General features: G+C 35.3%; 1 protein-coding gene across 2 annotated transcripts in view; it reads right to left on the bottom strand.

The window, feature by feature from the left end:
* Nucleotides 1-12,178, bottom strand: part of PTPRN2 (protein tyrosine phosphatase receptor type N2) — a 707,013-nt gene that overhangs the window by 365,570 nt on the left and 329,265 nt on the right. For both annotated transcript variants that reach the window (XM_075419758.1, XM_075419759.1), the window contains one exon: nucleotides 9,354-9,433. In XM_075419758.1, coding sequence (XP_075275873.1) covers nucleotides 9,354-9,433 — 80 coding nt within the window. The remainder of the gene's footprint in view (nucleotides 1-9,353; nucleotides 9,434-12,178) is intronic.

The following is a 12,178-nucleotide window of genomic DNA, read 5'->3' as shown; positions in this document are numbered from 1 at the left end:
AAATTAATTTTGAATTCTTGAAGAGCTTTGAATATGTTACCTACGTACAATGTGAATGAAGCAGGTCTGTGCAGAAGAAATCAGGATTTGCACCAGAAGATTTTAAGAGATCTGGCAACGGAAAATATTTTTGAATGTGTTACCAAGCAGTGACTACAGGAAGACCCTGAAAGCTTTCCACTGATATAAATTCTACAATCCTGACTTCAACCAACCTCTCTGGATTTATGTGCAGTATTTATGTATGACAGTCCTATCATCAACAATATCTATACATTTCTGTGGATATTAGTGATGGCTTTCTCTCATCTACCTGTAGCCACCTATGATAAATGCCAGTTCATACAATCTATCTTTTTTCTCTGAATGTAGAGGCAATCTAGACAACTAGTTTTCAATAAATGCCTAACCTTTAGACAGGTGCAACCAGATAAGAGAACCAAATTCTACCCTCACTATCACAATGCAGTTAGTTATACTACCAGAGGTCTCTTTAAAAAATTCAATTTTACAACCGTTATTAACCTTTAAACCATGACATAAATTACTTTAATAGAGGTCTTATTTTTGCCTGTCTTCTAGGCCTGCCTATAGATTTCAGAAAAAGCAAGTAACAGAAACACATGAGTAGCTGCAAATCAATCTTCACAGCTGTATGTTTTTCTAAGTATCACTTCTGGTCTTTCCATTGACCTTTTGGCAGAACTGTCTGGTTCAGGTATCAACTATTGTATTCTAAAATATTAACATATATACTACAACAATGGTGTGCTTATCGTTATTTTAGTGTAATACCAACATGATGGTTTTCTATGAACGGGTGTTTAATAAGAGGCATCAGAATGTGATGACATGAACCACCGCTGCCTTAATTAAAGAACACTGGCTACATAATGCTACTTAGCTCTTGTTTTTCTCTTGAATTCTATAATTATTAATTACTTTTTGACCTCCCAATAGTTAAGAAGCTTGATTTAGGGGTTTGTGCTGGAATAGATTACAGAATCACAGAATGGTAGTGGTTGGAAGGGACCTCTGTGGATCATCTAGTCCACCCCCCTGCCAAAGTAGGGTCACCTAGAGCAGGTTTCACATAACCTCATCCAAGTGGGTTTTTAATATCTCCAGAGAAGGAGACTCCACCACCTCTCTGGACAACCTGTTCCAGATTACATCACTTTATATGGTGAACAGAAGGAAGTTCTGAAGTTTTCTGTTAGAACAGAGAGTGGTTTTAAAGCAAAAAGATTTCTTCGTAAAATTAGATACCTTACAGTTATTCTTAGAGAAGAGAGGTGTAAGTTAAAAAAACCCTGTCGTTAGTAATCACAGCAATGAATATCATATTTAGAAGGAAGTCACTGGAGAAGAGTCATAACCAAAGATGCTTGCTGTTCTTCAGGATGGAGGCACATTTAAGGAATGGTAGCATCCGTCACAACTGCTAAAACTCATTCCATTCTTCAACAGAAGGACAAGGTGGGAAGGAAGTGCCATCTCAAAAATTCATTAATCATTTTAGCCAACATTTCATAGAGCAGGAGATAGTTCAGATTCTGAATAATACTTCAAAAATATAATGACATCCTTTATTCAGCAATGGAAGGATTTGAGGAAAATACTTCAGACAGATTTGACAGTATAGTAGGTGAAATGGAATTGATCTACTATGGAAGGGTCAAAAGGTGAAAAAGGACAATGTGAGCTAAGGAGGCTTGAGTAGAAGAAATCAGAATTTGCACCAAAAGTCTTAAGAGATCTAGCAACAGAAAAAGAGCTGTCAAACTTTTACGTTTCACATTATAGACCAAAGAATTCTAGTCCTCCTTAAACCAGGGCAACAGCAAGTGAAATCAGATGGACCTCACAGCCTCCTGGCTACGTTGTTCAATGCTTCTGGCACAGCAGCTGTCAGTTCACTTCAAAGATGAACTTCAAATTATTCATAGACACACTCTGTTACCATCTCAGAGAGAAAGACATCTAATTGCTTGGTCTGCAAAAATCTAGATATAGAGGGAAGGAATTCAGCCAAAGACTTTCATCTTGTTCTGTTCACTTCGTCACAGATGAACTATGAATGTGAAAATGACTGGACAATTAATACTTTCAAAATAACCATTATTGCTTATGGTTGTGGGGTAGAAAAAGGAAACCAACACAGTATCTCAGCATGGACCTGCCTGTGACTAAAGAAACAGAGTTCATCTTTCTGAGACTTCTCACAAGATGTTCAAAACTTATGCCAAAAATCAAGACAGCCAAGGCCGGTTATAACCATCTAGAAAGAACAAGGACTTCTTCAAGAAGAGGAAAACTTTTTTCTTCAGAAATTGAAGTTTCCTGATTCTGATGATATAGAACTCATATCTCCCACAAGGACGATCACCACAAAAAAAGATAATGGATGTTGCCATTAACAAAACAATATGACGTGCATTGCCAAGTTTCATTATGTCAGCAGCAGTAGCAGTATAAGGAATAACAAATTCCTTGATTGCACATAGTTCAGTGAAACATATTATGCAAAGAACTTCTAATAGTTAATCAACAATGCTCTGAAAAGCTACAAAGGCCAGATAGTGTTTAGTCACATGCTTAAATAACCAGAAAGAGAAAATCACAGTATTCTGAACTCATGATATTAAATGACATTTCCCAGGTTTTGCTCAGATTCCTCCATGAGACCACAATGCTCATAAGACACGAGTCAGTAATATCAATTATTTTAAATATGCTTTTAATTAAGTATATTGATATCTAAATAAAAAAAAATCTGCTTCTGCAGTTGATCATTTATTCCTCATTGCTCTCTTGTTCCTCCTCCTAGTCTTCCTCTTCTACATTTATACATTCTTTACATACACACATTACATGTAGCTTTATTCTATGCAGATAAATCTCACAACATTTCTCTCTCTTTTGTTCTCCTGAGAACCTCCTAGAAAACTTCTCTTGCTAATACTGGATAACAATAGAGTTACTATGTTTCTGTCAATGATATTAGTATGGTGAATACTTATTAGCTAGAGTATTCCAAGAAATGAACAGTCGATTTACGCTGTGTGCCAGATCCCCATCAACTGATTCTCTAATATTTAGTAAATTATGTTCCTTCTGTACCTCATTTTGCCAAATTTCAGACCATGATATTAAGAAGCGTGCAAGCTTTACAAAGGTACTGCATAAATGTGATTTTTATTATATGCATTTATATTATGCAGCAAACTGGAAAGATCACCCCTTTTGACCAATAAAAAGAGGACTACATTTCCTGACTGGAATGGATACAAGAGAATAGTCATATAGATCATCTGCAATATTTTAGACTTACACCTGTATTTGCTAAAAGTTGAAATGTATTTTTCATTTATAGTGAAGGCTAATACAGACAATTGCTGCAAACAGCCAAAAATTGCATCTCAGCCTTACAGCCTTAACCAATCATTTGTACTTTCACAGTTAGGTCTTTTATATTATGTTTGTAATGGATATTTGTAGAACTGAATTTATAAGGAAATCAAAATACGTTCATGTCTAGGTCTCAACCCTTTTTAATAATGCCCAGATTGAATATCTGACAAAACCATGATTCTGCTGAATGAGCTTAAGAAACAGGAGCAATAAGCAGATTTCGGCAGTGACTGTGTAAGGCAGGTTCCTCACCAGTATTTCCAAATTTGAAGAAGAATGAGGAATCATTTTTTCTAATGCAGGTGGGGTGCTTCACTCTCTGGTATAGCTTTGAAATGTAAATCTCTTGGTCATTCTTCAGAAAACTCTGCATTCCAAGCTTGCCAACTATCCAAGGTCATTAAAAGTTTGTAGGGTGTGATGGGAGCTAAGAGCCTTTGAAATTAGACCACTCATTTAGATACTTAAGCCTACGTTTCTAGAAGAGTAAGTTTTGATGCTTATAAGTACAGCTCAGACCTGCCTAGCAAAAGAAATATATCGGAGGCAGAACAAGGCATAAATATCTTCTTCACCAACTGAATCCGGGATTACTAATGTGACCAGCCATTTAGTCATCCTAATTAAGATTAAAACTATGACATTTTGGACCACTCTAAACGTATATGACACCACCAGTTTAAATCACCAGAGAGGGTAAGTTAACTCTAAGGGTTTTGAAGTATCCTTTTCATCTCAAAAGGATTGTTTAATGCTGAAAGTTAAGGATCATATTTCGTCTGTTTAGAACTGCGAATTTTAGCAAAAATATTTAGTTTCAGTGTCAAAAAGTTCTATCGCAATATCTGTTGCCATGGATATTTCATCACAGCTGGGACATGAGCAAAATTTCTAGGTGTCAAATCTCAAACTCTGTAAGTTTAAAAATTTAACCATTGCAGTTATTTAAAACTGCTGAGGAAATCTATATGCGTTATTTATCTATTCCAATAATTTTGAGGCAGTGTCTTTATTCAAATTGGCTTGTTACACAGTTTAATTTTAATGCTAATGAAGTACTTTTGTATTTGTGAGTTTTTTTCAGCAGAATTAATTTTGCAATGCATTTTTTTCAGAATTAAAAACCAGGCAGAGAAATAATTTTTGGACAAGAAGGTTATATTATTCGACACCCTACTCTCTAAGTCATGATTAATGGTCCCTATTAAACGATGCATATTGTGAAAATGTAGGCTTCACCAGCAGGGCAACAGAAAAATAAAAAACCCTGACAAACAAAAACCAGAAACCAAAAGCAAAATAAAAACCAAATCAATAGCTTGGTTAAAAGTTAGGGGATTTACAGAACAAAAAAATATCTTGATATTCTAATATATCTTCAAAATTTATATTTTAAAAAATGAAATCAAGGTTTCTGACTTGCCACAATAGTGCATATACAATATATTTTAAACACAAGAACCTGCACACAAGACCTATTAATTATATTAGTATCTGGTTATGCTTTGTCTTTTGCTGTGCTACCTCTCCCCTATCACTGATATGCCTACATTATGAATACATCTCTTTGCTCTTCTCTCCTCATTTTTTACACCACCTAAACTGTTGCATTTTAATACAATACCAAAAAAATGTAAGCATCATTCTAACCAGTGAAAGGCTGCAGTTACCCATAAGAAAATGCTCTTAATTCATTTCAGCAATGTTGAATGTCTGCACACAAGGCTCTTCTGTCCTACATCTTTTTCAAGTGCGCAGTATATATGTGATCATTACAGACATCTGATGCTGAAATTCTATGTTCGGAAATGTCATAAGATACCTCTTTTCTAATTATCACTGTTACTTTACATGTCTTTGTAAAAATGGTGGGATTCTGGAGTACATATGAAGCTGTATGAAATCAAACTCATTGCACGCCGCTATACTGACTATATTGCAATTTTATATAAATAGAGTTATCTTACTGATAATAACTAGATTTCTCCTAACCTTTAAACTGAAGACGATTTAAATCCACTTTCATTTATCTAAATGATGTCATGTGCCAAGTGTAATTACTTCTAGAGCAGGTCATGTATGTTTAGAGAAAGTTTATTTCTTCAAATGTTGAAATGAAATTACACTGCACCATTGAGCCTGACTTACTAAATAGAAATAGGCCAGAGGACAGCGACTTGATGCAAGATCTGTTCTATATTATGAATGTCAAAGTATACAATGTTGGCAAAACATTGGCTGTCCTGCTCTGTAATCAAAGAGCATATAAAGGTATTGTTAATGTGAGACAGCAAGCTATACACAATTTTAAATTACTTTCTTAGCTTTCCTGTAGAATTATGTAGCCCTAGAAACTGCAAAAAAAAAGTAATCAAAACATTTATACAGAATTGGAACTGTGGATTACTAGAAAACAAATTTTATCAGCAACAAGGTGGCTGAAGGATTTCAGAGAGCTTTATCTCTCCTCAGCTGGGTCTCAGGCACACCAGGAAGAACAGATCTCAAACCCCAAGAAAACATAGGAAACAATTTTTGTTATCATACTTCCATATCTCTGTTTTTTAGTAGATATTCTAAATCATTCATCTGTTTGCATAGTTGCTAAAGAATCCCATGCCTTCTTTAACCTGAACATTTGTCAGACTCCCCAGGGAGGATGGAAAACTTTAAATATAGTTCCCTATATTTAAACCTAAATAATGCAAGGAAGGTTTATCCATTTTGGTTACAAAAATATATGTGACATGAGTAATAAGATGAAACTGCTGCACAGAAACTGTTCCTGTGGATATCAGTGAGATGTGCAGTACATAACAGCTGCAGAAGTAGACTCCTTTTGCAAAGCTGGATAATTTACATTCCCATAACAACTATGGTATCTGATTACCTCATTTTCTAAATTCTTTTCCTTTCTAAGGATGTGACAGACAGTGAAATCCTTCTGTCAAATTTTCTATTCATTTCCGGTAAACAAGAGCTGCTTTCCGAGTTCCTGGTTGGATGTCAAGTTACCTAATAGCAGTACACCATGGAGTAACGCATTCACCTGTGTTGATCCTGGAAATATGCATTGATATATTCTGTTTTGGTTTCCTTGGTAAATTAAGCTTTTGGAATACTTTTCTTCAAGACACTGTTGACTTTTGAAATTTCTAATTACAACCAAAGCCCGAAAAAACTTTTAATCGAAGTATATACTGCTGTTGAACTTTTAACTGAGTTTATTTTTGGCTTTACAGATCTGCAAGAAGTTTGCTTAAAATAAATTAACTGATTAGCGAGTCCATTGACAAGCAACTGCAACCTCCTCTGTTGGTTAGAAAAGAAAAATGTGATATTTTTTTAATTTAAAATGCTTTACAGCTAGATAGAATAGTGGTTGGATTTTTTGTAAAAGTCAAACACAAGGTTTAGTTATAACAATACTATGGCCATGGTAGCATACAGAGATGAACTGATGTAAGACTCCTACAAACCTCTTTCTGCAGCCATAAAACCCTGAAAATATTTAATGTACCTTACAAACAGAAGTTAGGAAATGCTTGGGATACAAATATATAGAGTAGATAAAATTACAATATGAAAGATAAATTTAAACTGGTGATTCTGTAGAACTTCCACTGGGGTGACCTTTTCTTGTCTCCAGAACCTCCCTATATTTTCAGCAATATTTAAGTTAAGGAAGTCGAAAACAACTACTTGGATCCCAGTAGTGAAAATAACCACCTAATCTTACTTCTTATTTTTAATGTAATAAACTAGTCACAGCATTTACACACTTCAAAGCAACTTGCTAGGAACAGGCCAAGGCACATCAGGAACCTCCTGAACTTGACAAGGTTTCTATGGACTTGTTAAACTTCAGTGGATGTCTATTCCATGAACTTCTAAATCTTTGAACACTTAAACTTCATAGCTGCAAAATGCATTCTGATTTATTTTGAACCTGCCTTCTGCCGGTTTCATCTGTTCTTGCATTTTTACAGCCACTGCACAATCCCATCCACATTCTCTGTGTCACTCTGGCCTTGACAGACCTTTCTCATACCATACTCATCTTTTTTTCCCAAAATAAAGATTCCTGCCTTTTTTCACCATTTGTTTTATGGAAGATATTCCATACTTGCATTCATGTCTACTACCTTTCTCTGAATCTTTCCATTTCAATCAGAGTTTCCAACCTCTCTGAAGCAGAACTTCATGTCATATTTAAATACAAGCAAGGGATAGATTTATGCAAGAACAGGTGATATTGTTCTATTTCCTATTCCTTTCCCATCAATTCTTAAACACTGTCCTTGTTCAACTGATAATAAAGACCAAATTGTTATTTTCATTAAATTACATATTCCTACACTAAGTTCTTACTTCAGACCAATAATGGTCTGTTTAGACCTATAACTACATATGTATATCTATTTTTTTCTCCATATGCTTTTTCTTTACAGTAATTTACAATTAATTTCATCTGCCATTTTGACAGCAGTCATTAAATCTGGTAAATTTTTTATACATTTCTAAGACCAACTTTCACCTTCAATACTGTCAATAATTTAGTACTGTCAACAGGCTTTCTGTTCACCCTCTTTTCCAGCAGAGATTCTTGCACTTTTCTGCTACCTTTAGCCCTTGAGAAAACTAACAAATTATTACTAATCTCTGTTTCTTGCCTCGCAACCAATTACTGATCCAAGATTTTCATGTTCCATATTCCACATTCCAAGAAAAAATTAGTTTCCTTAGAAACTTCTAGTCAAAGACCTTGCAAAAGTCTTTGGCAACCTAGGCAGGCTTTACCAACCGCATCATGTTTGTTGACCCCTTCAGAGAGATTCAACAGGTTTACAAGGCAGGGCATTGCTATAAAACCAGATTAAGTTTTCCAAAGTAAATCACACATATTCGAGTGTCCCATAATTCAAAAATTACTGTAATTTCCTAATTTTGACAGTACACATCTGTGACTTTTTGGTGTGTTAAACTCTTTTAAGGAAAATGGTATCCCATTTGCTATGCTCTCATCACCAGTTAACAAGAAGGCTTAAAGTGAAAGGTTGTACACCACTGAGAGTGCTTAACCTTTTTTGTTAAGCTCCTTAAAACTCAGAGTGGATACAATATGGTGTGGGTGACTGCTAAATGTTCTACTGAATGTTTTTCACAATCTGTTTTGCAGACACTTTGACATAAATCCTCCAATGGGTCCTGCAAAGAAAAGTTCTGGCATGGGAACGACCCCAGTTCCTTCTGTAGCTAAATTCATCCATGGTGCAGCAAAAGGAGAAGTTAATAGACAGTATGGGGCTCCCCGTGCTTATCTAAATGAACTTTTGTTTCTATTTTCAAACAAAATTTCAACCTGTTCATAATTTGTAAAACCTATTGATTGGGTAACTTGACAAGAAGCCAGCAAGAGTCCTTGGAAGAGTGGTACTTATTCAGAAGCAGCTTAGCTCCAGGAATACAATGTTTATTTCCTAGATTAACTTGTCATTGAGATTGCCTAAACAGCACACCAACAAAGGTAGATATCTACCATCTTTTGATCCAGAAATTTAGGCCAACATGTAATAACATTTTTGTTCCCTGAAAATAAGTATTGGAAACACAAAGTTACTACATCTTCTTTTACAAATAATCAGTCTGTTTTTATGAGTTCATGACAACACTGAAGAGTTTTTCATCATGCTAGGCCTTGATTACAAGTCTCTGTTTAATCCATTTCCTCGACAAACAAGGAAGTCTGAGGCAGTTTTAACTGACTCGGAGATGTTACACTTCAATTTCCCATAAGTGCCACTCACCTCTTGACCGTCTCTCTCTTTAATTATCAATCTTCCTGGGAGAACGGGATGCTTCTGTGCTGTTTGTAGTGCTACTGACCACTAAATGGATGCTTGGGAGGTCACAGTTTGGAAATGGACAAGGACTCTTACCTGCTGCTTTGGCAACATCTGCAGTTGATATATTTTGGAGGTTTGCGTGCACTTTGAAGGTCACAGCTGGTCCCAGAACACTGGAAGAGATTATTAAAAAATGTAAGATTCATAATCAAGAGACGGGGCATAATATTGCTTATCAAAATAGATTTTTAAGGAGAAACTATTAAGACACCATTTAGCCCTCTTCCTTTTGCTTCATTAGCTACATTTGCATACATTTTTATACCTCTCATGGCTGCTTGTCTGTATCTTGTGCCTGTCTGAAAGAATTTCAACATTAACTAAACTTCAGAACACTCCTGTAAATACTATTCCTATTATGAAAATGGTAAAATGGAAGCACTGAAATTGTTATTATCCCACGTACAGCATAAAACATCGCTGGAAATCAGCATCCAAAGAAAATTACATGTAGTTTCAAGTTTTATGTGCCTAACATCAATATAAGCTTAGTCCTGTTGTCACAACTGGATGTCAGAGGGACAATAAAGAAACTCAGAATATTTCTCCTGATCACATGCTGTAAAAACATGTGTGAGGAAAAGATTTTGGATATGTCTGATCCAATGGCTAATTTTAACCAGAAAGATACCACAAAGTATTTATCTTTTAACAACAGTGGTAATCACCTCTTTAAATAACTTATGAAGGGAAATGATTGACTTTATGGTGACCTTTTTGGGTGTGGTCTGACAGTCCTTTACAGCATTAAAATCTATGAGGCATTTACAGAGGAAGATACTGATTAGACAGATGAAGAACGACAGAACGATGTTGCATAAAATTTCAGAGCTGCATAAAAAATTTTCATTGCATTTTTAAAGATAAATCTGTGTATGTAATGTTGCATTCATACTCCACCCACCCTAATAATACCCAGCATACATGGGATATCTGGCAAAATGAATGAAGAAATTTCAGTTCCAATATCCTTAAAACTATACTAGAGTGCATATATATTGAAAACCTAAGAAAAATATACACACACCAATACAGTAAATGTATTTTTTAAGAAAACTTCCACGTAAAAAGAGACTGTAGATACTGTAATGTAATAATCTACAGAGGAGAGGAGCACAGGACTCTAGAAAGATTAAATTTGGCACTATTAGAAAAGTTAACTTACATACTGTGTAATACATGAGTTCCTAAGGTTTTATTGTTCTTACAAGCAGAGAGAAGAATTACATTGATACCATGAATAACAACCCTCCTTAAAAGGTGAAGGACATTGGCTGGAACCATACAGGTAACACGCTTTGACCTCCTACAGTTGTGGCTTATGAGAGAATGAAGTCAGAAAAGTTGCCGCATAAAAGATATAACATGAAAAATATTTCTGTTGCAGGGCTTGAAATGAAGCATTAAATTATTGTTTTACAAAAATGTTAATATTTTGAACTCATACAATGAAGAGTTGTATTTGAGAGTTGTATTTCGCACTCATACAACTCATACAGTTCATTCACACATAATGAAGTGTGCTTAATTGCATCACATATATCCTAGACAGAAATACCTTTAAACTTTTTCCATTTCAGGAAGAAAAATCCTATTATTAACCATAAGACTTTGCTTCGAGGTCACAAAGGGAATCAGAGTAAGACTAAGAAGGATTCTTTCAATCTTTTACTAGCAAAGCATGCATTGTGCATGTTTTATTCTGGAGTTAATAGGAACTGTCATTAATCAATCATTTTTCTTTAAATACTCTTTGGGGGGGAAGCATAGAACAAGAAAACAGGGAGAATTTATTGCTAAAGGACACTCCAGATGCCAAGCCATTAACATACAAGAAATATATTTTATTAATATTAGGTAATTATAAAGCGCTTATCAGTATCATTTAAATAATATTTTAGGTTACGATACTCAACAGTTGCTAAGTATATTTTATTTGAGATAACTGCTTTACAAAAATTCAGGACATTACCTGATTCTGTCACTAACACTGAGATAATCAACCATTAAAGGCACCTGGGAGTTTCATGATACTGTACACTGAATATAAGTAATCTTGCACTGTGCTTCTTTCTGCATTGCCAGCGTAAAGAGAACTCATGATTCCTCTCTGGCTGCTCAGACATCTACAGTCTAATTAGCAGTCTGCTTTAAACAAAAGCAGACACTAACCCAGTATATAGCTGTCCCATGACACCACAGGGTGAAAAAAAATAACTTTAGATATTCCCCCAAAATTTACACTGCGTGGACCATTATAGCTGAGAACCTGGAACCAGTGCAAACTTTCAAGCACAGTGTAGTTACTCTTCAATATTTTAAGCAAAAACATAAAAATGTTTCCTCCCCTCCTTCCCTTGGCCGAGTTTTTTTGCTTCTATCTCTGGACCAAAGCTCATTTCGCTCCCAGTTGTCCTCACAACCCACTCACTGCAGCGATGACCCATGTACACATTGCCACAAGTACCATCATTTCTCCTCACAGCTGATGAGAAAATGTAGGGAAATACAGAGCAAAAGTCAAGGTGGGGAAAAAAATCTTTATCCAAGTGGGATGATATTGGGTTAACACCATTCTTCTGCAGGAAAGAAGAAATCTCAGAATAATCTAAAATATCCACTTATATATCGCTCTGTGGGATATTGGTTTTCTCTGCTGTAGCAACTAAATGCTTGAACCTAAGGAATTACCTGAGCACCACATAAGCACAGGGTCACTAGGAATATTTACAAAATACAGAAAATAAAGCAGGTCTTGCCAGAACTTTTTGCACATTGGTATTCTGCTCTTTATTTAAAAGCAAACGAAAGACCTTGAGATTACTTGGTCAAAATTGCATTTCTGCTCGATGTTTCAG

Source organism: Opisthocomus hoazin, chromosome 4 (assembly GCF_030867145.1).
Source record: "Opisthocomus hoazin isolate bOpiHoa1 chromosome 4, bOpiHoa1.hap1, whole genome shotgun sequence".
Classification (NCBI taxonomy): Eukaryota; Metazoa; Chordata; class Aves; order Opisthocomiformes; family Opisthocomidae; genus Opisthocomus; species Opisthocomus hoazin.
This window is presented reverse-complemented; position numbering and strand designations above follow the sequence as displayed.